General features: G+C 51.4%; 1 protein-coding gene and 1 long non-coding RNA gene across 5 annotated transcripts; one reads left to right on the top strand and one right to left on the bottom strand.

Annotated features, from left to right (window-relative positions):
* Positions 1-807: 807 nt before the first annotated feature.
* On the bottom strand, positions 808-27330 carry Prkd2 (protein kinase D2). 4 transcript variants are annotated; one of them, XM_013363522.4, is made up of 19 exons: positions 27181-27330; positions 26334-26738; positions 23944-24082; positions 19197-19328; positions 18230-18384; positions 17910-18132; positions 16402-16479; positions 16169-16322; positions 14800-14917; positions 14060-14137; positions 12497-12755; positions 11212-11264; positions 11023-11095; positions 10458-10564; positions 9355-9516; positions 5010-5108; positions 3172-3439; positions 1430-1515; positions 808-1194 (listed from the first exon to the last, which is right to left on the bottom strand). In XM_013363522.4, exons 2-19 carry the CDS (start codon positions 26571-26573, stop codon positions 982-984), a joined length of 2637 nt encoding a protein of 878 aa, XP_013218976.1. In that variant the 5' UTR covers positions 26574-26738; positions 27181-27330; the 3' UTR covers positions 808-981. The 4 variants fall into 4 exon arrangements, with proteins under 4 accessions (XP_013218976.1, XP_013218977.1, XP_040135284.1 ...); XM_013363523.4 differs by having other exon boundaries at positions 26334-27317; XM_040279350.2 differs by lacking the exons at positions 23944-24082; positions 26334-26738; positions 27181-27330 and adding an exon at positions 23729-23747.
* Positions 19296-23587, top strand: LOC144370756 (uncharacterized). Its single transcript, XR_013430685.1, has 2 exons — positions 19296-19425; positions 23363-23587. It is a non-coding gene; the product is annotated as an uncharacterized LOC144370756 (long non-coding RNA).

The raw sequence follows: 27330 nt of genomic DNA, 5'->3' as shown, positions 1-27330 counted from the left end.
GCCCCCTCCTGCCCCTAGTCTGCTCCCCAGCCCAGCCCTGCTGGATCATCACAGTCCAAGCACAGGATAATGAACTGGACAGTGAACTTCATGAGGGCAGGGCCTGGGCTGTCTTGGTCACACCGAGTCCCCAGAATCACTCAGCACAGTGACCCACATGAGTGGATGAGTGAATGAGTACATTTGGGGTGTCAAGAAGTCAGTACAAAAGAAAATACTGCCAGGCCCCGTGGTGCACACCCATAATCCCAGCTACTCAGGAGGCTGAGGCAGGCGGATCACAAGTTTGAGGCCAGTCTGGGCCACTTACAAGACCAATCGCATTGTTAATAACCATGATTGGTAGTGACACCAAATAAGAAATTGATTATGGCAAACTGTGAGATTGCAGATGGTCTGCTGCTACTGACGGTTTGGTTTATGACATTTCAACTCTTACCATGGTACAGAAGTAGAAACCAGAATTCAAATTTTGAGTTTTGCTCTTTTCCTAGACTAATGATATGCAGAACAGACTTGGGCAACACCCCGGAAATCCCGAGGGGAAACAGTGAACTGTGTTGCTATTGTGATGTTTGATAAAGTTGGTGGATTAAATGCATTTTTTACTTACAGTGGTTTTATCAGCTGCCACCCTACCAAAGGGGAAGAGGTCTGTGCTTTTCTCAGGCTCCTTCCCCTTCATTTCCTCCCTCCATATGCTCTACCCCAGCCGGTCCTCCTTCCAAAACTCCCCACCTCCTGTTCCCCTCCTGTGCCCCAAGTCCTTCTTCCCAAGTGTGGAGCTACGCAGACCAAGGCCATGGGGCCAGAGACCAGTCCATTTTAATATTGGGGGAGGGGGCCTTTGGGAATAACTCCCCACCCCAGCCCCCTGCACATGTCCCATCGGTGTGGGCAGGAAGCCACTTCCCCTAGAACAGTTTGTTCCTGGGATGGTATGTAAGGCTGCTCCCGAGGGCGACAACCAGGCGGGGACACTCAGAGGACACTGATGCGCTCGGCCAGTCCCTGCATCTCGTGGTCCTGTGGCAAACGGGTGCCACCGAGCTCCGTGTCGGTAGGTAGCCCGGGGCCAGGCAGCAGGCGCTCGGCCACAAACTGCTCCCAGCGCGCGTCGTCGCTCTCGTGTGTGATGTACCGCTCGCCCATCTTCCCCTCCAGCTCTCGGAGGTCCAGCCACGTCTGGTACTCCTGGCCCGGAGAACTGGGCTTAGCTTGGGCCGCTCCATGGGCAGCCAGTTTGAGCCAGAGCGGCGCCGGCGGGGTCTGCCCTGCCGGGGTACCATCTGCACCCAGGGAGGGTGCCACCCACCCTCCGCAACCTGCCCCCCAACAGACATCCAGCCCACCCCCTCTCCCAGCCCAGCCAATAAGTGATTCAGACCCACCCCCACCCCAGCCAGGGTGTCCACCCGCCCGGCGGCACCTGTAGCCAGGGGTGGCTGAGAGACTTGTCCACGCTGTAGCGCTTGCGCATCTTCACCTGCAGCAGGTTGTTGATGAGGTCGATGGCTGCGCAGAAGGACAGAGTTCAAGTCCTGCCCGCGGACCGGTGCCTCCCTCCCAGCAGGCCAGCAGCCCACCTGCCTAGCTCAGGCCGCTCAGGAGCCTCACCTGTGCCAATCACATACCTGGGGAGTTTCTGATTTTTCTCATTAAAGCATGAAATTGTCTCTCCTAGTTCCTACACGGCTTCACCAATTCTCTACCTCAGTTCCGTTTCCACATCTCCTTCACAACTTTTGTCACACATAGGTACATACAGGCTCACTGCACTAGTCTCCATTTAATATTTTTCTTTAACTCAAGTTATTTATAACCAAAATCTGTTATGAGGACAAAGCATATATGATGTATATATGACACATATTATATATATGTCATATATACGTACATGTATCACATCATGTCTAATGGCATTGCCATTGTCTTTGGAAAGAACAGAAAAGGAAGGAATGAAAGAATTTTCACTGCAGACCTTTTCCTATGTTTAAAAATGTGAACAGGGGCAGGGTACAGTGGCACATGCCCCTAGTCCCCACTACCAGGGAGGCTGAGGCAGGAGGACCCTTTGTTTTCCCCCCAGGAGAACCCTTTAGGAGTCCAAGACCAGCCTGGGAAACCTAGGAAGACCCAGTCTCAAAACTATTTTTTTTTTTAAATTTAAAAAGTGAACCGGGGCTGGTCTTGTGGCTCAGTGGTAGAGCACTTGCTTGACATGTGTGAGGCACTGGTTTTGATTCTCAGCACCAAAAAAAAAAAAAAAAAAAATCACTTTTTAAATTGAAAAACATGTATTTCAAGTGGAAATGTCACATCACGCTGGTTAGTAGAAATCCAACCATCACTGGCTGTATCCACGAAAGCAAAATGAAAACTCCATGTTAACAAATATTCCGTAGTCACGGCTGCCGGCCGTGCAGGGGCTGAGGCCCGATCTTAGTGGAGAGGAGGACTGTGGAGAGCCGGGTGTTGGTCAGTCAGGTGTCCTCTGAGGAGCTCTCCCCAGTGAGAAGCCTGGAGGACAAGGCCTCACTCTGTGAGCAGTGTGACCTGTCGCCTCTTGTTGCAGACGATTGGTCTCAGATTCCAGGCTCCAGTGACTGCCTTGGGAGGGTCTGCCCCTTTCTAGGCCACCCCATTCTTTTTGCTTCCTCAGGTCCAGTTCCTCGCCAGTAGCCCAGACAGGCCAAGTCAAGTCTCACTTGGTCCCCAAGACCCCCAGTATCAATCTAAGCACTTTTGTGGAGTTCCGTGGGTTTTGTTTGTTTGTTTGTACTGGGTATTGAACCCAGTGGCACTTACTACTGAGCCACATCCCCAGTCCTCTTATGTTTTATTGAGAGGTAGGGTCTTGCTAAGTTGCTGAGGCTGACCTTGGACTCCCAATCCTCCTGCCTCAGCCTCCTGAGCTGTTAGGATTACTGTTGTGCACCACAAGGCCTGGCGGAGCTTCGTTTTCTAACCCACATTACCTAGTCTAAACCTAGTCTCCAGCACTCTGGTTTCCATCTCCACCACTCACAGTATGGCCCTTCCTGTGGTCCAGGCCCATCAGGAGGCTCAGCCCTCTGCACCAGCAGCCTCAGGATCTCCACTCTTGAGATGGGGGTGGGCTTCTTGGCCACACCCACCCCCCACCTCTCCCTGCCAACCCACTGCATTCACCTCCAGCTGAGATGTGGCTCCAGGGGCTGGCTGGGTACATGAATGCAGCGTTCTGGATCTGATCGTTGATGTCCTCGTCCTCGTTGAAGGGGAACGTGCCACTGAGGCTGACATACATGATCACACCCACTGACCACATGTCCAGGGAGCGGTTGTAGCCCTGGTTGAGCAGCACCTCGGGTGCCAGGTAGGCAGGTGTGCCCACCACTGAGCGCCGGAAGGATTTCTCTCCAATGATACGAGCAAAGCCAAAGTCACACAGCTTCACCTGTGGAGCAGGACCGCGGGAGGCTGTGAGGAGCGATGAAGCCACCAACCACCCGCCAAGGTACTTCAAAGAAAGTCAAACACAGGTTTGGACCCAGCTCACTAACCAAGGGACCCCGGGCAGGTGACTTTCCCTCTGTTTCCTCATCTCAAGGAGCATGCAGCCAGTGCTCAATGAATGCTCCCTGAAGTTATACCTCCACCCCCTAGCATGGGTCTCATCCCTTCTGCACCATGGAGATCTCAACTGTCCCCACCTCAGAGGGTGGACGAATGGAAGAACACACGCAATCCATGTTGGAGCACAGGCCTCGGGGCTCCTAGGCCAGGGGCCCAACTGCTCTAGGCCTTGGTTTTTGTCATCTGAGTTGGGGATGAGTGTAGCAGCCTCTTCTCAGGCTTTCTGGGGACTCAACAGGACCAGGTGTTTAAAGTGCTGCTCATGGGCCGGGCACAGTGATGCACGCCTGTAAATCTAGTGTCTCGGGAGACTGAAGCAAGAGGATCTCAAGTTCAGGGTCAGCCTCAGAACTTGGCAAGACCCGGTGTCAAAGTAAAAATATAAAGGGCTAGGGTGTGCTCCATGGTAGAGCAACCCTGGGTTCAGTCCCCAGCACCACACAAGCACACAAAAGCAAAATTCGATCTCTGGCCTGTTTTATGTTTCTTGTGGAAATCACTGCTCTAAATCCAAGCTTCTCAAGCTCAGCACTATTGACATTCAGGGCCAGATGATTCATCACTGTGAAGGAATGTCCTGTGCACTGTAAGATGTTCAGCAGTGTCCCTAGATGCTAGTAGCAACCCTCCCCCTGCCACAGTTGTGACTACCAAAACTGTCTCCAACAACATTATATGTCCCTGGGGAGGCAACCCCCCTCCAAATACAGATGGCCATCCCCTGGGCACAGACAGGATCTTCAATACACACACAACAAAGTACAAACTCCACAGGGATGTGGAAGGACCAGATAAAAACCTATAACTATAGGCCCTTACACACAGTAGGTACTTAATAAGTTATAGCTGTTATGGTCTCACCCTGCCCAAGCCAGCTCCTCCCAGAAAGGAGTTGTTACCTGCTAACCAGAGACTTGTCAAAAACTATTTCCCTTCATAAAAATCATGAATTTTGTGGACCACATGACTACCCAGAATAAAGACTACATTTCCCAGGATCCCTTGCAGCCTGCTATGACCATGTGATCAAGTCCTGGCCAATGGGACATGAGATGAAGTGATGCTACTTCCAAGGACCACCTTACTGAAAGAAAGGGATGCATCCATTTCTTCTACCTTTCCTTTCCTCCTTTTTTCCTAGCAAGAAGACATGAGAGGCCATCCTGGGCCAGGGAGGCCAGCACCAACAGAGAGGCTACAAGACAGCAGGAAGCCTGGCCCCCAACACCATAAACCTCTGCAGCCCCAGAAGGCTTGCGTCCGCCTTATCTGAGCCGTTGTCTTCTTGGGTTCCAAGATCGTGCAGCAGCAGCCACACCTATATCTTGATTATTAAGTCCCCACCCACCAATGGACTGGACCTCCCCAGATCAGGGGGGAACATGACTGACCTGAGGAAAGGGGTCAGCTGATGCCAACAAGACGTTTTCCGGTTTCAAGTCACAGTGGACAATATTCTTGAAGTGAAGGTGTCTCAATGCCACCAGGATCTGAGGAGAGGGAGCAGTGAGAAGGCACCTGTCCCGGAGTCCATGTGGGCAGTCGGCCCCTCAACCCCACCCAAACCTTGCTCTGTGCCCTGAAGACCCCTCCCCCAGGCCATGGGTGGCGTCATCAACACCAAAGAACCTCAGAACCCCAGAGTCCTTTACACCCGAGAGCAAAAGTTGGGTCCAGAATTCTAGCAAGGTAGGCTGGGGGGGGGGGACTAGGGGGAAACTGAGACCCTCTGACATGTGGTAAACGCCTACACAGCTCCAGCTACGACTAGAACAGGGGCTTCCAAGAAGGTTCTATTGTGAAGTTTTCTTTATTTTAACCCTTTAAAAAACTACAATAGAAAGCAACACAAATGACAAATAACAGAATTGCCAGCTGGGTTACAGACCAAATGGAACTCTTGAGAGGCAGGAGACTTTGGAGCCGCCTGCCTGGTGGAAGACCTGGCAGTTTTTCTGGACTTACTGACTTATGACTGTGGGCAAGTTACTTCACCTCGATGGGTCTCAGTTTCTCATCTGTAAAAAGGGGGTAATAGTACTACCCACCCCAGAGGCTCCTGAAGTTTAAAGGAGTGGATGTCTGTCCAGTGCTCGAGAGAGAGCCTGGTATAGAAAAGCACTGTAGGAGAGCTGCAGAAATCCCGCCTCGCACATTTAATTTTGGTACTTGAGATTGAACCCTGGGGCGCTGAGCAACATCCCCAGTCCTTTTAAAAATTATGAGCCAGGGCCTCACTACATAGCTGAGGCTGGCCTCGAGCTTGCAATCCTCTGGGAAGACAGATATGCACCACCATGCTTGGCTAGAAATCTCCTTATGCTTGAGGAAATGTTTTAAGATGTTCCATGAAAGCTGGTTATGGTGGTGCATGCCAAAAACTAGCAAGTTGGGAGGTTGAGGCAGGAGGATCACAAGTTGGAAGCCAGCCTCAGCAGGTCAGCAAGGTCCTCTCACAAAATAAAAAAGGGCTGGGGATGTGGCTCAGTGGTTAAGTATATCTGGGTTCAAACCTGGTAACAAAAAAAAAGTGTGAATTGTTTATTTTGGGTATTTTCAACTTAATGTTTTCAACTTGCAGTTGACCATTTGCAACTGAAATCTTAGCTAAGGCCCCTGCTGCATCACTGCTGGTATTATTTGTTATTATCTTTACAATGGTCTGTTGGTAAATATTTATGTGTCTCTCAAAGCTGTATCTGCTCCTTAAAGTGGTTTAAGATGGCAAGATGAACTGATTAAAACTAAAACAAAACTGGTTATTACGCTTTGCAGCCACCTACCTGTGGGCACTACGATTTTGTCTCGATTCTGTGTAAACCAAACAAATACCAAATATACTGGAAGCCCAGAGTTATGTAAGCCTGACACTGTCACTAGGAGACTCTGTCCGAAGGCACTATTGAAAGCCACAGCTGTGGTCACAGACTCGTTTCTCATCTGAGACTGAGATGGAAACATGGCTGTGTACTTGTCCAGTCTAGATTTCCTGGTGGTTCACCTGTCTCCCAGTGAACACGGCGAACAGGACAGAATGGCAGCCGGAGAGTCCCAGGTCCATCGTGGCCAGCCAGCTGCGCAGCTGTGTGACCTCAGGAGAAAACCTGGCACTGCCCTCAACCTCGGTTTCTTCATCTATGAAACAGGTTACGATGATACCTACCTCAGAAGGTGGTGTGAGGCCTAAATAAGTTCATGACATAAAGAACTTAGCACAGGCCTGAGGGGTGGAGCAGGCCAGAGCCCAGAGAGCGGAAATCTGTGGGAGGGAGAGAGAAAGAGGAAAGAGCAGGAAAAAAGACAGGAAGGAATGGAAGACCAGAAAAAGAAACTTCCTAGATTGCCAAAAGCATTCAGTTCCCTCTCCCCACCTCAAGTCTCCACGCACCTGCCTCACCGGGTCTGGGTCCCACCCACAAACCAGCCTGATAAACACAGGCCCCTGCAGGAGAGAGTGAGGGTGCTGGGGTGGATAAAGCAAGCACAGCACAGGGTGTGTCTCAGAGATGTCTCAGCAGGCCGGCTGGTGCACACTTGTAATTGCAGCGGCTTGGGAGGCTGAGGCAGGAGGATCACAAGTTCAAAGCCAGCCTTAGCAACTTAGCGAGGCCCTAAGGGACTCGCAAGACCCTGTCTCTAAATAAAATACAAAAAATAGGTGGGGATGTGGCTCAGTGGTTAAGTGCCCCTGGGTTCAATCCCCAGTGCCCCCCCACAAAAAAAAGATATCTCAGAATAATGTGGGTCCCAGCCAGATGGGAAGGCCCTTCTAGGAAGGATGTGAAACCCAGAAACCACAATAGGGAACATTTAACACTGAAAAGTTAAAACTCTCTATGACAAAAGCCACAAAGAAAATGAACAGGCAAGCAAATACTGTAATCAGAGAATCAAACAGGGTAAGTGACAAAGATCTAAGATCCCTCATATACAAAGAGCTCTTAAATTCAATAAGCAAAAGAACAATCCAACTGAAAAATGTGCAGTAGGCACATTAAAGAAAAAAAACACCAGCCAATCAACTTGACAAAATGCTCAACCTTATCCATAATTTTAAAAATGCCAAATAAAGCCATAAGATGTAGAAAAATGGCTGGGCGTGGTGGTGCATGCCTGTAATCCCCGCAGCTCAGGAGACTGAGGGCTCTGGGAGGACTGCAGGTTCAAAGCCAGCCTCAGTATTCTAGAGAGTCTGTAAGCAACTGAGTGAGGCCCTGTCTCAAAAGAAAAAAAATAAAAATGACTAGGGATGTGGCTTAGTGGTTAGGTGCCCTTGGGTTCAATCCCGGTACCCACCCCCCAAAAAACTAGAAAAATAATATTTTTCTACCTATAATATAACATAACATTTACTTTTATTCAGTATCAATAAGTAAGAAAATAGTACTCTATTTGTGGGAGTAAAGATTGAAAAGCATTTTAAAGAATGAAACACAGTTATTTTAGGTTTCAGAGAACATCTTTTTTAAAAAAACTTGCAGCACACATTTCTCAAGACTCAGAATTCTACTACTTGATGGGGCTGGTGTTGTGCTCAGCGGTAGAGCACTCGCCTAGCGTGTGCGAGGCCCTGGGTTCGATCCTCAGTACCACATACAAACAAAGATGTTGTGTCTGCTGAAAACTAAAAAAATAAATATTAAAATTCTCTCTCTCTAAAAAAAAAAAATAATAATAAATAAATAAATAAAGGTGTTGTGTCCAACTTCAACTAAAAAATAAATATTAAAAAAGTCTGCTACTTGAAATGTATTCTATCAAAATTCTCCCACCAAGTCAGGTGGGCATGCACCTGTAATCCCAGTAACATGGGAGACTGAGGCAGGAGAATCACAAGTTCAAAGTCAACCTCAGCAACTTAGTGAGACCCTGTCTCAAAATAAAAAGTAAAAAGGGCTAGGGATGTGGCTTTGTAGTTAACCCCAACTGGGTTCAACCCCATTACCAAAAAGAAAAAGAAAAAGAAAGAAATTCTCCCACCAGAGGACAATGATGTTTGTGATGGGTGTATAGGATGTGCTTTATAAAGACACAAAAGTTAAAACAACCTACATGGCCATCAGCTGGGAATTTGGTGATTTACATCAACTGCTGTTTACTCAACTACTGTTAAAGCAGAAAGCATAAAGAGCAGAACAACACACAATGCTACACAAAACCAATGAAAATGCTCACATACATAATCTGCATGCAAAATAAAGTGATTTGACATGACTAATTAAAAAGCACTGATGCTCTGTGACCCTGGGCCACAGATGCTATGTGACTCTGTGACCCTTGACATCTCTGAGCCTCAGTTTTTTCAACTAGAAAAGAGGAGTAATGGAAATAATGATAGTCATAAGAGCACCTACCACATAAGTTTCTTAAAGATTAAATGAGTAAGAGAGCTGCCTGACTGTGAGTGCTCCATAAATGTCGGTGACCACGTTAATTTTTCATCGTCATGATCAACCTCCCCTGTGCCAGCACTGCCCACTCTGGGTGACACCATCTAGGGCTGGAGGTATCTCGGTTTACCACTGTTTCCCCAGCACCGCCCAATATGGGGCCAGCATGTTGTCCAAGAATTTAACAAACGATCGCATGACTGACAAGAGGGAGAAAAGGCTTTTTCCCACTTTCCCAGGCGGGGAGAGTCGGGACCAGAGCGCCTGCCTCATCTTCTCCCGGCCCCGCCCTCCCGGCCCGGGGTGCAGGCAGCAGGGCCTCGCCAGGGGGCGCCGGCGCGCTCACCTGGGTGATGAGGAACTTGGTGAGGCGCTCGGGCAGCCGGCCCTTCTCGCTGGAGAGGATCATCTCCAGCATGTCCCCGTGCAGCTTCTCCATCACCACGAACACCTTCTCGGGCGTCTCGAACATGCACTCCAGGTTCACGATCCCGGGGTGCCGCAGACTCTGCGGGGGTCGGGGAGGGGACAGGGTTTGAACTCAGACCCCAGAGGGTCAGAAATGGCCAACAAGAAGGACGCCCCGGGGGGCGCTGGTGAGGAGGGGAGAGGAGCTGGGCAGATGGAGGGAGCTGTGCGTCTGTCTCTGGGTTTCTTTAGTGCTCATTTCTGTTACATCGCTGCGCCCTAACCCCAGTTCTGCTCGGTCCCTTCCTCCCTGAGCCCCAGATTCCTCACCTCCCTTTCCACCCCCAGATGGTGGCTAGAGAGTTTCCTAAATTCCACTCCTGATCCTTCCTTCCCTTGCTCAAAATCCTCTTTAAAAATTTCTGCGGTTATTATTATTTGATCCCAGGAATTGGAGCCAGGACACTTTATCACTGAGCCACCTCCCCTAGGGGCCTTTTTGCTGTTTATTTTGAGACAGGGTTTCACTAAGTTGCTGAGGCTGGCCTCAAACTTGTGATCCTCCTGCCTCAGCCTCAAGTCACTGGAATTACAGATGTGCACCACTGTGTCTGGCTATTTTGTTGTTGTTGTTGTTAGTTATTACTTTTGTGTGTGTGTGTGTGACCCTGGGGATGGCACCGAAGGCCTCCCACATGCTAGGCAAGCCTTCTACCACTGGGCTACACCTCTAGCCCTAAAAATTCTTCCTACGGCTCCCAAGTACCTTCAGGAGAAAGCCCACTGGCTCAAGCCCCACGGTCCTCCCTGGCCTCTCCTCCCACCACCTCCTTCCGGAGACCTCATGCCCCCCTCACCCCAGCCTTTACACAGCCTGGTCCCTCTGCTCGGAACACCTCACCCCCTCAGTCTCAAATACACATGTTCCCTCCTCCAGGAAGCCCTCCCTGACTAGGCCAAGTTGCCCTTGAAAGGAAGAAGCAGGAAGGGAAGGCCTTTCTGGGGCAGGGCACAGCTGGTTCCACAGACCCCGGTGGTCACCTGGAGAATGGCCACTTCATTCCGCAGCTGGCTCTCCTGCTTGGTGGGGAAGCGCAATTTGTCAATGACCTTCACTGCCACATCCCTGCCGGTCTTCCGGTGCTTTCCTGAGGAACGGGAAGGACAGGTGAGAGAGGGGGAACAGGACCTCCCACACCTGCAGGAGGCGCCCCACCCCTGCTGTCACCCCCAACCGTGGAGACCCAGGCAGCTGGGCAAAGGTGATGGAAGACCATCTGGGTGGCTCTGAAGGGTTCCCGAAGTGACAGAGGGATGGAGGGAGCAAAGTGGAACGAACAAGGCAAAAAGCTTCAAGGAGGGAAATAATACGGGGGGGGGGGGGACGAGATTAGAGCCAATGAGAATCAAGCATCGAGCCCCGTGTCCAATCAGAGTGCAGGAGGAAAGTCCGGCAGTTTTTCCATTGAGAAAGTGGGAGCCTACAACCAAGAGCGCCCAGAATCTCGGCCAATCAAAACGGGAGGGGAGCACGTGGCCAATCAGAAAGGGAGCCCAGACAGACAGGCCCCGCCCAGCCCCTAGGTTAGCTCTGGAGTGTCCTCACCTCCATAGACCACTCCAAACTGCCCCGAGCCCAGCACCTCATCTGGGAAGATCTGGTAGACAGTGGCGATGTCCTGCAGGGTGGGGACAAGGAGGGACAGAGGTGAAAATGGAGATGGGGGGTCCTGGAGACAGGAGACGGGGACGTTGTGTGGGGAGAGGAGGCATCAGGTGTGGGCGGGCATCTTACCACATTCTCCTGGATTTGGCTGTTGGACACAGAGATGCTCAGAGATGCTTGTCCTGGGGTGAGGGGAGAGCAGAGGTAAGAGGACCCCCAGGCTCAGGACTGCCTTCAACCATCCCTCCAAAGACTGCCTCTGGAGCCAGACCACCCAAGTTAGAACCAAGAGCATCTTTGCACAGGACTGTGACCTGGCCACCCCTGAACCTTAGTCTGCTCATCTAGGAAATGGGCCACTGGGAGGAGTACCTGAGATGCTCTGAGGGGCTGAAAAAGTGATGTCACAAACCACATGCTGAGCATTTTACCCAGGGAGGCCATTTTACAGAGAAGAAAACAGGCTTGGAGGGAAAGTCCAAAGTGATTCCAGCAACTTCCCCTGAATTTGCCCTACTACAAACCTAGAGCCAGACGTTTCCAAAGCCCCGGTTTTTCTACTGTTTGAAAGCCTCTCTCCCCCTCACCTCCCCACAGCCCCTGCTCACCATCCTTCATCCAAACCTCTGTCCCCCAGACTCTGCCCTGACTTCTGTACCCCCATCCTGCTCCTTCCTAATCGCCCTTCATGGGGAAGCCCAGGCCCCTTATCTGGCCTAGAAACCATGGTCAAGTCCCTCATCTACTGAGCTCGGCCCCCCTGAGCTGCTGTGTGCTCCCAGCACTCTGACCTCCTCTCTGGACCTCGCACTCAGCAAGCACTCTCCTGCCCCCTGGCCTTTGCACATGCTGTTCTTGTGCCAGGAAAGCCCTTTCTGTCACTCCAGACTCAGCCAAGTCCTCCTCATCCTTCAGTCTCAGCACAAATGCCACTCTGGGGTTCACGTCAGATTACTGTAGCTGACCTTCTGCATCACTCTGGTCGTTTGGGAACAGTGACCACCCTCTGCCATGTCCAAAGGGATTCCCCTTTGCTTTCCCTTTCTGCCTCCTCCAGGAAGCCCTGCGGACACCCAGATGGAGTCAGGCACCCACTCTGGGCCCCTCTGGCCTCCGGGTTCCCCTGCCCCAGTCCTGCCTTCACTGTGTCATTGCTGCCTGGGGATAGGTATTCTGCCCCACACAGTGTCCCAAGCATGGCCCAGCACATGCTAAGCCGGAAACCCTCAGGAAATGCATGAGGAGCCACTGCCACCTCTCACAGGCTCAAGAGGCGAGGTGATATGCCTGAGGCCACACATCTCAGCCCTGGGCCCAGAAGTCACATTCCCAGCCCTGACACTGCCTACCATCCTTGGGGTCCTACCAAGCCTTTCCAGATCCAACCTCTCGGGGGCCTGGGTGGGGGACTTACTGTGGGGTGCGTGGCCTGGGGCGCTAGGTGCGTCCTGGAGGATGACGGGCATCAGGGCCTGGCGGATGGCTGTCTCCCAACCTCGGGCCACCTCAGCACTTTGCCCACTCGGCCCGCCAGGAGCCCCACCAGGAGTCTCGCCCACAAAGTAGGTGGCATTGGCAGTGACAATCTCGAAGCAGTGTGGGTTGGTGCCTGGAGGCACGAGGCTGAAGTTCTGTGCAGTCTCCACGGTGAGGATTTCTGACAGCGGAATTTCCTGGCAGGACAAGGAACCAGCGCGGGTAAGGACCCCAGGCAGCCCTGGGGCCACTCAGAGGGGCACACAGGAGCTGGCATCCAAGGACAGGGCTGGTTTGCATAAAGTGGCAGGAAAGGCTCCTGGCAGAAGAGGCCAGCTGTCAGGGAGTGGTGGGAACCGCACGTCCAAAGGCCCCAGGAAAGGCCTTCTGTGCTCCAGTGACTAGGTCATGTGGGACAGTGCCTGGCACACACTAGGTGTTTAATAAATGTTTGATGAATAAATGAAGGAAATGAAGCCATACAGGGCCTTGTGGGCCACAAAGAGAAGCCTGGACTTTGTCTGAGGCCCTAGGGAGACTCTGAAGGGCTTTGAGAAGGGGACCGGCAGCCTGTGACTGTGTGGAGGGTAGGTGGGAGGAAAGGCACCATGGGAGGCTGAGGCAGGCTTTCGGGTTCAAAGCCAGCCTCATCTACTTAAGGAGGCCCCAAGCAACTTAGCCAGGTCCTTCTCAAAAATTAAAAAAAAAAAAATTAAAAAGGGCTGGGGATGTTGCTCAGTGGTTAAGCACCCCAGCAATCCCCAACGGCAGAAAAATAAGGCATCATGGGGTGGGGAAAGCTTTGAAAGAGAAGGGAAGACAGGAAGAGGAAGGCCAGAAGACCAACGGCTCAGGTAGGCAGAAAGCCAGGTGGTGGGACCGAGAGAACGGCAGGGTCGAGCCAGGCCAGCAGGATGGGGAGGAGCAGTCCATGGAAGGTGCCTGCGGGGACCCTGGGCGTCCTTCTAAGGGCACCAGGAGCCACCAAGGCTAGGACTGTTTAAAAAAGACGACTCCTCTGGCTGCTGAGTGGGAAAAGACTGACGGCCAGGGCACAAGAAAGACCCACTAGGAGACAACCTCCACCACCAGGTGGAGAGGCAGCCGCAACACGGTTCTGGCTTGGGAGGGGGTGACGACGACAAATATAAGTAAATAAATTCTAAAGTAATAATATCAGGCTGATGGTTCCTGGGAGCTTCACACACGCCAGGCCCTAAGCTATTGGCTTTCCGTGGATTATGGCAGCAGCCCTGGGGCCCAGTGAGACATTTTACAGGTGAAAAATGAGACGCACAGAGAGGAAAAGGAACTTGCCCTGGGCTGCCCAGCTGGGCAGTGGGGGGACCAGAATCAAATGGGCGGCATTTATGATGGGACGAAGCAGGGAAGCTGCGGCGGCGGGGACAGGAGACTGGCGAGACCTCGGTGGAGTGACTGAGAGGAGTAGGAAGGATGCGGGCAGAGGGAGTCTGGGGGCGCGGGGAGACGGAAGACCCACCTTGTAGTATCTGTTGGTCGTGTTGTTCTGGAAGAGCGTAATGCACTTGCAGTCCAGGCGCCAGTAGTGCCGCTTCCTCTGATGGGGAGGTGTTGAGGGTGACGTTGACCGCCAGGCTCCCGCCACCTCGTGCACACTCCTCGTGCACACTCCTCCAGCCGAGCTCCACTCTTAACTCGTCCTTCCCCACCAAACCCGCTTGGCCCCGCCCCAGCCCTGACCTTGCCCCGGGTTCTCTATCCTCCCTCTAACCCACCCTGATTGAAGCTGGGCCTGCACCAAAACCCACCCGCCCCTGAACCCAGGCCCAGCCCCACCTGCGCCTCCCAGCTCCGACTCCACCCACCTTAGCCCAGCCCATAGCCCCTCTCTAAGGTTAGGTCACCCTCCAGCCTGGCTGCCACTGCCCCTCTCCCTGCCCCAACCCCATCCTAAGCCTCGCCTGTCTTCTGGGTGGCCCCGCCACTGCAACCCCTTCCCTTAACCTCTCTGATCTCACCCCACCTGCTCCCACTTGATCACCGCCCACCCCCCCAACCGAGAAGAGGCCCAACACCACCTGACCCATCCCCTGTAGCTGTAGTCCCGCCCTTAACTCCCGCTTTCCCCAAGGTCCCATCCCTTCTCTAAATCCTGCCCTGGGCCTCGCCCCACCCTTACAACCCAAATCCTTGGCTCTGCCTTAAGCTCCGCCCACCCGGACTATCCGGCCCACCCCAAACCCCGCCCCGCCCCCTCACCAGCGTGTCCTTGTTGCTGTAATGAACCACCCAACCCTCGCGCAGCGTGGTGCTGGATTTACGGGTCGTGTGTCGCACCGACTGCACCACCCTCATCAGCGGGATGTAGCCCAGGGAGCTGTGGAGGGGAGAGGCAGGGGTGAGAAGGCACAGGCAGAAAGTGGCCATACTGCCTGGTGCCACTGAGGCCACCTCTGGACAGTCAGGGACTTAGAGGGAGGTGTTGCCACCTTTCAGGATTTACCAGTGAGGAAGGGGACTTTTTTTTTTTTTTTTTTTACTGTCACTTCTTGTTGCTTTATTTATTTATTGCAGCACAGGGATCAAACCCAGGGCCTGGCCCAGGCTAAGCAAGTGGGTTCCCCCAGGGCCAGGTCCCCAGTCCCTCAGTGCTTTGTCTTTCTTTGCAGCAGTTGCTGCTCCCGGTGCTCTGGATGCCCGTGTTTACTAGCTGTCTCCAGGCCACGCGAACCGAGTGCTCCCTGTTCTATTCACATCTCTTTGCTTAGAGGTGGGTCCCAGCAGGTCATTAAAGAGTTATGGAGGCACCTGTGGAAGGTGCCTGCTGCTTCCCCTGAGTTCATGCTGCCCTGGTCCTCTGGGGGAAGCCTCAGCTTCTCTCCCTTAATAATCACTGGCCAAGGCCCCTGAGCCTCGATCTTCTAACCTGGAAATGGGGATAATGATCCTCTTAGGAGGGATTTAGTCTGAGAACAAACTCTTAAGTTGCCCAGGCTGGCCTTGAACTTGCAATGCTCCTGTGTTGCTGGGATTACTGGTATGCACTACCACACCCAGCACATGTTCTTACTCTACATACTGTCAGAATGCAATACAAACTTTCTGGAAGGAGCCACAAGAAATTGATCCCATGGCTTTCTCCAGAGAGAGAAACTGGGTAGCTGGGAGGCAAAGAATGTGAAGGGTTTCATTATATACCTTTTTTTTTTTTTATATTGTTTAGTTGTCAGTGGATCTTTATTTATTATATGTGGTGCGGAGAATTGAACCCAGTGCCTCACACGTGCTAAGCAAGTGCTCTACCACCACGCCACAACCCCAGCCCTCATTATATACCTTTTGAGTGACTGTATTCCCAGTTCCAAAAAAGCAATGTAAGTTAAAATATACTTCTATAAAAACTTTTGAAAAATGTCCATCAAGAAAAAAGATTAACCTTAAAGTTTTGGTGCTTTAAAAGGTATGCCTCAGGGGGCTGGGGCTGGGGCTCATTGGTAGAGTGTTTGCCTAGCATGTGTGGGGCGCTGGGGTTGATCCTCAGCACCACTTAAAAAGGTAAATAAAACAGGGGTGTTGTGTCCATCTACAACTAAAAAAAAAAAAAGTTTGCCTCAGGATCCGTGGGTACCTTTGGGCCTTGTCTCCCTCGCCTTCCTCCTCCTCGCTGGCATGGAGGGCATTCTCTGAGTGGGAGCCAGGGATGACACCGGAGTCGTCCGCCTCATCCATGAGGGAGCTCTTATCAGCCTCGCTGAAATCGGTGGCCTCCTCCATTGGCACATCTGGGAGGACAGGGCATCAGACCGGCTCCACCCAGCCCTGCCCCAGCCCCCTTCCCTCCCAGGGACCCTAGCCTCTTACCTCCATTGATGAGCGCCTCCCCCAGACAGTCATTAGGGACACGGGTAGCACAGCGTTTGTGACAATTAAACTTGCAGTCTGGGAGGAGGACAGGGAACAGGGACAGGTAGAAGGGGGAGGAGAGAACCTTAGGACTGAACCTTCACCCAACCCCCAGGCTCAGAGAGGTCTGTCCTTGCTGTGCGGATCCAGCCATTCCCTGCTTTGACCATGGCTTCCCCAACAACGGGGAGACTGGATTAAGGGGGAGACACAAAAGCCCTAAGACTACGGATCCAAGGGGCTACAGTTATAGGTTTCCATTAACTTAGACTCCTAAAATCCTAGGATGTGGCGGACTCTAACATCCTATGACTCTGAGCTTTGAATCCTTGCAGGCAGGGATGAGTTTCTCGATCTTTGGCACTATTAACATTTTGGGCTGGGTAATTCATTTTTTGTGTAGATCTGTTCTGTGCAGTACAGGATATATTTTTTAATTTTTTAAAAGTTATTTATGGGCACAATATCTTTACTTTCTTTCTTTATTTTTATGTGGTGCTGAGGATTGAATCCAGTGCCTCACGTGTGTGAGGCAAGCGCTCTGCCACTGAGCCACAACCCCAGCCCAGTACATGATATTTAGCAGCCTCCCTGATCTACACCCACTGAAAGACATTGGCATGATCCTGGTATGAAAATGTCTCCATTACCAAGCATCCCTCGAGGACAAAATTGCCCATGGTGGAGAACCATTGCTTTGAGTTTGAGGATTCCAGATTCTAGAACATTATATATTAAAGATTCTAGAGTTTACTGAAATCCCAGTTTTTAGTGGGTGATTCTGGATTTGCAAAGCTCCAGAGTTTGGCATCCAACTTTCTAGAATGCTACAAATCTATGAATCTAGACTTCTATGATTCTAGACTTCTAAAACTTCTTAAAGTCCAAGTGATTAGAATTCTACATATTTAAGCTCTAAAATTTGGTAATACTTCAGTTCTAGAATTCTGCGCCTTCATAATCTGGTGATTTTGAGGTTCTGTACATCTAAGATTCTAGAATTCAATGATTCAAAATTCTAGCATCTAGATTTCTAAAATTCTAAGATTTAATGCTTCCAAGGTTACATGATTCTAGACTTCTGAGACTCTCAAACATAATTCTTCCAGGTTTCCATTATTCAAATCCCATAATTCTATAACTTAGCCATTCTAAGACTTAAGGCCTAAAGTTCCGTGGTTACTTTAGCTAAATTCTGATTTTAAAATTCCTGAATCTTAAAATTCCTGAATCTTAAAATTTCTAGCTTCTCTGATTCTAGAATTCTCAAGTTCATTAGTCTGGGAATTCAATGCCAAATGTGTTATGTATCTAGATTCCCAAGGTTCTAGGATTCCAGAATCCCCAAACTTCCAGAATTCCAGGATTCAGGGCACACCCCTTCTTAGATTCTTCTGTTCCACAACTTAGACTGGGGACTGCGGGAGGTCCAGGCCCTGGCTCCTCCCAGCTGGGGCCCAGCTAACCTTTGCACTGCAGACCCTGGCGAAAGAGGCCCTTGAGAAGTTTCTTGCAGGCCTGGCAAACAGTGGGCCGTGTGTAGCTGTGGATGAGGAAGGTGTGAGGCACCTTGACCTTGGAGAGCAGCATTTTATCCAGCTCAATGGGGCGGCCAGTGTAGAATGAGGCAGAAGAAGAGGAGGAGGACGAGGGTGGGCGTCGAGGCAGGAGTTCTGTGGTGCTACGGCTCTACAGGTCGGCCGAAGTAGGAAGGCCACATCAGTGCGTGGCTCCCATACCCTTAGTCCTCCCAGCCTCCAGCCCTCCCGGTTCCCTACTCCCTCACCAGCTCCTCAGCGGTGCAGGGCAGGGACTCCGAACTGCCGAGGCGCACTGAATGGCCACTGGCCAGAGATGTGGACGAGAGGCGCCGCTTGCGGGCCCCACTGCAGTTGTTGGGGATGCTGAAGGCGCAGCGCTTGTGGTAGTTCAACCCGCAGCCTGCGGGGGGCGCCAGACGGTCAGAGACAGAGCCGGCTCCCCCTCCGCCTGTCACCCCTTTAAGAGGCTTTAGTCCTCCATCACCCCCGCACCCTGCCCTGCCCTCCCCCACACCGCCCAACCTTCTCCAAAAGACATTACTCCCCTAAGCCCCTTGTCATTTAAGCCTGTGCTCTTCTGTTACAGCAGTCCTAGCAAATTAGGTCAGGTGGAGTGGGCTTGGCGGTCAGCTCTGTCAACTTGGCTTGGCTAAGCTACTGTCCCCCGTTACTCCAGCACCACTCTAGGTGCTCCCACGAAGGTATTTGTAGATGGGGTGAAGTCTACAGAGTGGACAGTACTGAGATAGACTGGCCTATTTGATTGATGGTCCTGATTCAGTCAATGGAAAGAGTTCAAGAACAGAGCTGAGACTTCCGGAACGAAGGACTTCTCGCTGTGGACAGTTCCCGCCCGCCCTCCCTGACAGGGTGCCCTGAGGATTCGGATAGGCACAGCCAGCCCCACAATCCTGTAAGCCGATTTTTTCAGACAAATCTCTTAATATTATCTCCTACTGGATCTGTTTCCCTGCTTCAGGCTGGAATGATACAAGCGGCAGTGCCCTCTGCCCACAGCCCAGGACTTTTCCCTCCAGCTCTCTCCGGGGGCGGGTACTCCTGGCTCTGAGACCCCACCTCCAGGCCCCGCCTCAAGCCCCGCCTCCAGCCCCGTCCCTCTTCTCAAGCTCTACCCCACGGCCTCGCCCTCCAGTCCCACCTCGTAGGCCCCGCCCACCCAGGCCCCGCCCCGCCCCGCCCCGCGCCTCTCACCGTCGCACTTGAGCCCCTGCCGCACCAGGCCGAAGAGCATCTCGCCGCAGTGGTCGCAGAAGGCCGGCGCTCGGTAGGAGTGCACCGTGAGGGCGTGCGGGCGGATCTGGAAGTCCTCAAAGGTGGCAGAGGCTGCAGGCGGCAAGGAGGGGCCGGGCTAGAGCCAGGGCATGCCGCAGCTGTGCCCGCCTCACATTCCCAGGTTCCCCGTAGGCCTCCCGGTGACAAGGTTTGTCCCTCCCTCCCCGCCTCCCGCCCTCCATTTCTTATGTTCTGCCCCATTACGGGACAAAATCCCTACATATCTACAACAGGGGCTGCGAGGAGGGGACATGGGGAACTGTTTAGTGTGTGGACAGCTTCATTTTTGGCAAGATGAAATAGTTCTGGAGACTAGTTACTCCATAGCGTGAATGTACTTAACACTACAGAACTGTACCCTTAAAAGGGTTAAAATGGTAAATTTGGGAGGCCAGGGATGTAGCTCAGTAGTATAGTGCTTGCTAGCATGTGCCAGACCCAAAGTTCAATACCAGTTATCACCCCTCTCCCTCCAAAAAGTAAATTTTATGTATATTTTATCACAATTTTAAAAATTTAAATTAAGCAGGCATGGTGACACATGCCTATAGGAAGCGACTGTGGAGGTTGAGGCAGGAGGATTGCAAATTCAAAGCCAGCCTCAGCAATGTAACAAGATCCTGTCTCAAAATAAAAAGGGTTAGGGGTGTAGCTCAGTAGTATTGAACCCCTGGGTTCAATAACCAGTACCTTAAAAAAATTAAAATAAAAAATACCTAGGGCAACCTCAGTTTCTCATCTAGCTGATCTGGGGTAGGGTCTGAGACCAAGAGGGAAAAAGAAAACTGCCTTAGTTTTCTCATTTTTAAAAAGGAAAACCAGGGGCTGGGGTTGTGGCTCAGTGGTAGAGTGCTCACCTAGCATGCGTCAGGCCCTGGGTTCGATCCTCAACACCACATACAAATAAATAAATAAAATAAAGGTATTGTGTTCAACTACAACTAAAAAAATAAATATTAAAGTAAAAAAAAGAAATCCATGCCCACCTCAAAGAGGGGACTGAAATTTTTAAGCAATAAAATACATATTAACCAGGTACAGAGGAGCATGCCTTGAGTCCTAGCTACCCAGGAGGCTGAGGCAGGAGGATCTCTTGGGCCCAGTAGTGTAGGTCCTGCCTGGGCAACATAGTGAGACCCCATCTCTTAAACAATAAAAAACAGGCTTGAAGTTAATAAGTGCCAACAAGTAAAGAAGCCAAGACAAGAGATAAGAAAGGTGCAAGAGGTAGGATTTTAAATAGGCAGCTGAGGAAGGCCTCTTGAGTAGATGACATCAAGGCAAGACTGGGCCAAGCAGGTATCTAGGAAAGCAGGCTCAGCATCTAGCCATTATCTCCTCAAAGCTTCTTTAAGATTTAAATGAATTAACAAGTGAAAAGGCCTTAAAACAATGCCAGCAGAGAGAAGGTGCTCAGTAATTGTTAGCTCTTACTTGATTTGATTACCCACCCTCAGGCAGGGCCTTGCACATGCGAGGTAAGAGCACTAGACTGAGCTACCTTCCTACACCAAGCTCTTATTTTAAGAGTTACATCCTTGGACAAAGTCTTATTCTTTTCTTTTCTGCAAAATTTCACTCCAATATAAATCTATTTTTCTTGCTCTTATGCAACAGAAAGGGACTCTTCTGTGTGCCAAGGATTATCTATGCCCTCAGGTGAACGACATGGACAAGATACATATACTGTGCTCTCAGGGCACTGACTTTCTTTTGGGGAGACAGACAAGAAACATAATCATGTAAATAAATAAGGAAATTTCAGAAAATGCCTACTGCTCTAAATAAATCAGAAGTGTGGAGCCTGCCTGGGCAACATAGTGAGACCCCATCACTATAGTAACATCAAATGTTACCAAGAAGCTTCTAACCCTGAAGGACAGTCAGGTTACCATGAGGAAATGACATTTAAACTAAGATCCAAATAACAAAAAGGAGCTAGCTATAAAAAGATCAGGGAACAGAGAACACAACTGCAAAGGCCCTGAGGTAAGAAGGATGGGCTGGGATGGTGGCTCAGTGGTAGAGCACTCGCCTAGCATGCATGAGGCCCTGGGTTCGGACCTCAGCACCACATAAATGTAAAATAAAGATATTGTATCCACAATATAAAAAAACTAAAAAAAAAAAATATATATATATATATATAAAGAGAAATGCTTTAAAAAAGAAGGAAGTCTGTAGAAGGGACAGAAGACAGGCAAACATGATTAGGACTGTGAAAGTATGGAGGACAGTGCTGAGATGAATCAGGGGCCAGGTATGGTGGTGCACACCTGTAATCCCAGCTACTTGGGAGGATGAAGCAGGAGAATTGAAAGTTCAAGGCCAGCCTGGGCAATTTAGCAAGACCCTAGCTCAGATAAAAATAAAAAGGGGGGTTTGAGGTTGTTGCTCAGCAGTAGAATGTTCACCTAGCATGTGCAAGGCCCTGGGTTCAATCTTTAGCACCACATAAAAATAAATAAGTAGAATAAAAGCATTTTTTTAAAAAAGAAATCACTTTCTAAATAAATAAATAAAAAGGGCTGGAGATGTAGCTCAGTGGTTGAGTACCCCAAGTTCAATCCTTGGGACTGCCAAAACAAAACAAAAAGATTAATTCAGAGAACTGGGAGAAGCTAGATCACAGGTGGTCCTGAGCCATGCAGAGGAGTTTACAATTTATTCTAAGGATACTGGGGAGCCATGGGAGGATTCTGAGCTGTGGAGCATCATGATCTGACTTAGGTGCTACAATAGTAGTTCAGGCTGGATGTGATAGTAGCTAGGACCAGCGGGGGTGGTAAGGGGCAGGTTCAGGCTGTCTGTTAGAGACTGCACCATTAGGTTAGCTGACGGATGGCAGGAACAGGTGAGAGAAAAAGAGGGATCCAGGATGCCCGAAGGTTTCAGGCCTTGGCACCTGGCTGAATGGTGATGCCCTTCATCAGGATGGAGAAGACCAGGGGCTGGGGTTACAGATCTGCAGTAGAGCACCTGCCTCTCACGTGTGAGTCTTGGGTTCAATCCTCAGCACCACATAAAACTAAATAAACAAAATAACTGTATTTGTCACTCTACAACTAAAATTAAAAACTTTAAAAAAGGTGGAGAAGAGTATAGAAGAGTAGGCTTAGAAGAGGGGAAGCAAGAGTTCTGTCTTGGCTGGGGGTGGGGCTCCTCTAGTGGTAGAGCAATTGCCCAGCAGGTTCCAGGGTCTGGGTTCCATCCACAGCAAAACAAAAACAAAACAAAACAACGATTCTGTTCCTTACAGGCCATATCTGAGAAGTGTATTAGATGCCAAGTAAAACTGTCAAGGGGACAAATACATAAGCAGCATTCGGGCTTAGAGAGATGGAGGTGAAGATAAATATTGAAGAGCTACCAGCTTACAGGAGGACATTTGAAGCCTGAATGAGTTCACCAAATGTGTAAATGCAAACTTGTCACTCATCCATTTAACACATTTTACTGAACATGACAGTAAGCAGACACCTCATTCTTTTTTGGGGGGGATACTGGAGATTGAACCCAGGGGTGCTTAACAACTGAGCCACATCCCCAGCCCTTTCTTATTTTGAGACAAGATCTCACTGAGTTGCTTAGGACCTTGCTAATTTGCTGAGGCTGGCCTTGAACTTGTGATCCTTCTGCCTCAGCCTCCTGAGTCTTTGGGATTAGAGGCCTGTGCCAGCTACCACACCCAGCTTTAGACAACCCCCTCTTAGGAAGGATTTGTCAAGCCACAGAGAACTTGCCCACCCATAAAATGGGTATGGCAAGTGAATTAAATTCTGGCTGTACATCAGAATCACCTGGAGATTTTTAAAAATACAGATGACCAGGTCTCAATTCACCTTGAAGACTATGACTTCACTGAGAATTTCACAAGCATCAGAATATTTTCAACTTGATAGTCAAGAGTAACAAGTATAACATATGTTCAGGAAATGGCACATATCCGAATTTTCACACGGTACAAACCATGTGACCAGCATCCTGACTGATATAAATCAGTTTCCCCAAAGTCCCTTAGACCCCCTGGTCCCTTAGACTGCACTCTCCTGAATTCTAACACCAGGGTTATTACATCTCTGTAGTGGACACCGGAGCAGTACTGGGGATTGAATCCAGGCCTGCGGTACCACAGCACCACATTCCCAGCCCTTTTTATTTAATTTAATTTTGAGACGATCTTGCCAAGTTGTTCGGGCTGGCCTTGAATTTGAGTCCTCCTGCCTCAGCCTCCCGCATGGCTCCAGGTGACCGAGCCGGGCTTTCATCTGTCTGCCTTTGTGCTTCATAAATGCAATCACACAGTGCTAGCAGCTGTCTAGCTCTTTCGTCTCAGCATTGTTCGGGAGTCGCCCACGATGGTGGATGGTTCACTATCAGAGCTGGGGGAACTCAACACATCTATCTAGTTGGGAGAGGCAGGTTGCAGAAGCCCCCAGGGTGATTCTAACCTACAGCAGCAGGAAAAGAACCACTGGCTCCTGCTTTAAAAAGCACATTTCTGGGGCTGGGGGTGTGGCTCCGTGGTAGGCTTTCGTGGTGATTCCCAGCACGGCAAAAAAAAAAAAAAAAAAGCCCCTGAGTCCAACGCCCTCTCACACCCGCCTCCTCCACACGCCCCGCCCCCGTCCTAGGCCCCGCCCCTAGGCTGGCCACTGCCTCTCACCGGACAGTACCACCTCCACCAGGTCGCCCTCCTGGATGTCCCCGGCAGAGCGCACCAGTTGCAAGAGGTTGGCGGACGTGGGGTCATGTTTGAAGAGCAGGATCTTGTCGTAAAGGCCGTAGAAGCCACACTCCGGGAACTGAGGGGCGGGAGAGGGAGGCGGAGACGGAAAAGCTCAGAGCTGCCTACAGAGCCGTCCCGGAGCGGGGCTGGCGGTTTTCCCCGGAAACTGAGACCCCGCAGCCCCCGGCTTCCTGCCTGACCCCTCCCAACCCCAGCTGGAGCCGGGCAGGATGCCAGGGCCCCAGGTGTGCTGGGCGGGGGCACTGGGAGGGAGTCTGGTGGCTGGACTGGCCAGCCGGTGGGAGGGTTAATGGCTCCGGGATCGTGGACACCTAGAATTTTCCAGAGCTGGAGGGGCGGGGGGAGGTTGAATGAGCACCCCCTCCTCTATCCGCCACCCACCCCCCACCCCAGCTTCCTTCCTGGATCTATTGTCCCTGTTACCTGGCTCCAGGCCCAGCCCTGGAGCACAGCGCGCTGGGAGGGGATCTAGAAGTTGTGGAAGTGGGTGGGGAGGTGGGCTAGGGATCCAGGGTCCTGGAGGTACAGGGTGCCTCTCACCCCAGGCTCAAAGGACCCAGGTGTCCAGTCCCCACCTTGAAGGGGGGGGCCGGAAATGAAACCTGGTAGAACAGAAAGTGAAACTGCCCAGGTGGGGCATCGAGAAGGAAGGAAGAGGCCCCACCACACCTGGACCCGGAGGGAAGAAAAATAAAGCTGGGGAGGGGGAGAGGCGCAGGGCTGCGGATTTGAGCTGTTGGACAAAGGATTTCACCCAGGGGAATATCTGTCTCTGTCCCAGCCTGGCTTCCCATGGGGCAGGCTGAGTTGGAGGGTGGAAACTGGGCCTGCTAGATTTGGGGGTTTGGTAGGCAAAACCCTGTCCATTCTCCCTTCACAGAGAACCGGGATCACTCTGGCCCTGACCACCTGATCAAACTAAATCTAAACTTCAGCTTTCTTGTCTGTTAAGTAAGGGAGTTGGCCTACTTCCTGATGTTTCTCTGAAGCCCAAGGGATTCATTTCCAGGGGTCTGAGAAAATTCTGGAATTTGGATATTTTGGGATTCCAGTATGCTCACATTATAGATTCATATGCTCTAGATTCCAACACTATATGTTTTAGGATTCCAATAACTTAGGTCAGCAGTAGTCTAATATCACTATGTGCTAGGAGTCTTACAAACTAGTATTCTTAATTTTTTTTTTCTTTTTTGTATTGGGGATTGAACCCAGGGATGCTTATCACTGAGCTACATCCCCAGCCCTTTTTATTTTTTATTTTGAGATAGTCTTTCTGTTTAGAAACAACTTCCACTATTTGATGAGGCTGAACTTGAGTTTACAGTCCTCCTGCCTGGGTATCCTGTGTTGCTAGAATTACAGGCATGGACTTCCACACCTGGCTAGGATTCTAATACTTGACTATCTTAGCATCAAAGATTTTAACAACTCAGCACTCCAAAATCCTCACATTTTAACATTCTAGGGTTCCTACAACTCAGGAATCAAAAATTCTAAAGTTTTAGTATTTCAATAACGTAGGATTCTAATATTTGAACACTTTAATGTCAGAAGAGTTCAACTACTTAGGACACATATTCCAACTACTTGAATTACAAATCTAACATTTTTACAGCCTGGTATTGAACATGAAAACCCACTGTTCTTTTAACAATCTAGGATTCAGTTATCCAGTTCTACTGGGTTCCCTCTTGCCAGGATCCCTGGGCCAGTGCCCCAGGGGGCTGAGGGTAGGGTGGGGGCAGTGTGATCTGGAGAAGTGCTAGGGTCCCCAGAGCCTCTGGGGGTGCATAAGGGGTGTCTGCTCCTCCACACCATCTCAGGTCCAGAGGAGGGCAAGAAGAAGGGCCCTAAGACCTCACTTGCCCCTGACAGTTTATGCACAAAGCATACCCACACATGTCACCCGATCACCATCACCAGCCTGGCTTCAATTTCTACTGTTTCCACCAAATGGGAGGCCCGGGATGGGCCTGGATGGGGAGGTCCCTCCATTCTGTTCCCCAACCTGCCTCTTTCTCCCCACTCTACAACTGGCTGGCACCCCCGCTTCCTCCCTGCTGACTCCAGAAAACAAGAACATTCAAGGATTCAATTTGGGGTGATCTCTGTGGCAACCCACCCCTGCTCTGGGCCTCCTTGGAACATTGGGGTGAGAACTCAATGTTGAGCCAATGTCTACCCCTCAAGTGGCCCAAGTCCCCTCACTCTCCCTGAGGCAGGCCAGGCCCCAGCGGCCTCTGCCACAGTATCCCACTCCTGGCGTCTCTTCACAAGCTGGAGAGGGAGCCCCAAACCCTCACCTTTTGGTCCACGATGGAACAGGCCAGCTGCTTCACATGGGCCAACTCTGAGGCGGCGGGCAGCAATACGAACTCGCGGGTCAGACCGATCTGGATGTGGAAGGAGACCCCGGAGCCCGGGGCGGGAGCCTGGGCCAGCAGAGGTTGTGGCGACTGCAGCTCCAAGCCGCCGGGGGGTGGAGGAGAACCCGGCCCGGGAGAACCCGGGAGCCCGGCGGGATGGGAGGGGGCGGCGGCCATGAGGGCTGGCCCGGACCCCCAGCCCGGAGCCCACCCGGGATCCGGCTGGAGAGCCCTGGGAACCCGGGCCCTGGATCCGACGGATCTCGTGAGCTGTGGTAGGAGCGCAGGGATGGAGCCGAGAGCGCGGGCAGGTTGAGAGCGACAGAGGAGGATGACAGGATCCTGGGAAACGGGAGAAAAGGACTCCGGTGGACCACACACGAGAAATCGAGGGATCAGGAAGGTCAGAAACAGAGAAATAGTGGCTTGGGGACCAAGCGAACAAGAGATTGTAAGCAATCAGAAAGGGACATCTGGTAGGTCAGGGTTACGGGGATCAAGAGGCAGCGCGATCCAAAGGCCCCTTGAAGAGAGGAGTTCGGGGAGCGGGGGATCCCGGGTCCAGGGGCTCTAGGAAGAGAACCTGAGAAGGAACCTGAGGGGTTCACCAGCTGGGAGTAGAGGGCAGGAGTCCGAGCGGGGGGTCGAGGGGATCCCAGTGGTCCGCTGGACCCAAGGATGGACAGAAGGGGTCCCCCAGGGCCGGGTTAGAAAGGAGGGAAGCTCACAGGTCGCGGAAGTTAGAACAAAGTTCGGCCGGGGCACGCAGGGGAGGGGGCGTTACCGGAGGCGGGGTGGGGATGGGGGCAAGGGAGGGTCGCACGGCGTGGGTGGCTCTTTTCCCCCTCCAAGTTTAAGTCGGCAGCTGCGGCCCAGGAGGAAGTGTCCCGAGCGATGGTGCCGACGGCCAATCGGCGCGGGCCTCGGTGACGTC

This window comes from Ictidomys tridecemlineatus, chromosome 15, assembly GCF_052094955.1.
Source record: "Ictidomys tridecemlineatus isolate mIctTri1 chromosome 15, mIctTri1.hap1, whole genome shotgun sequence".
Classification (NCBI taxonomy): Eukaryota; Metazoa; Chordata; class Mammalia; order Rodentia; family Sciuridae; genus Ictidomys; species Ictidomys tridecemlineatus.
Note: the sequence above shows the minus strand (reverse complement) of the source record. Positions and strands in the feature narration are given on the sequence as shown.

Coding starts and splice junctions, on each gene's coding strand:
- Prkd2 (XM_013363522.4), bottom strand. CDS start 26,573: ATGGCCGCCGCCCCCTCCCATCCCGCCGGGCTCCCGGGTTCTCCCGGG. Junction 18,133..18,229: donor CCTGCACCGCTGAGGAGCTG/GTGAGGGAGTAG, acceptor GCCGACCTGTAG/AGCCGTAGCACCACAGAACT. Junction 16,323..16,401: donor GGAGGCGCTCATCAATGGAG/GTAAGAGGCTAG, acceptor CTGTCCTCCCAG/ATGTGCCAATGGAGGAGGCC.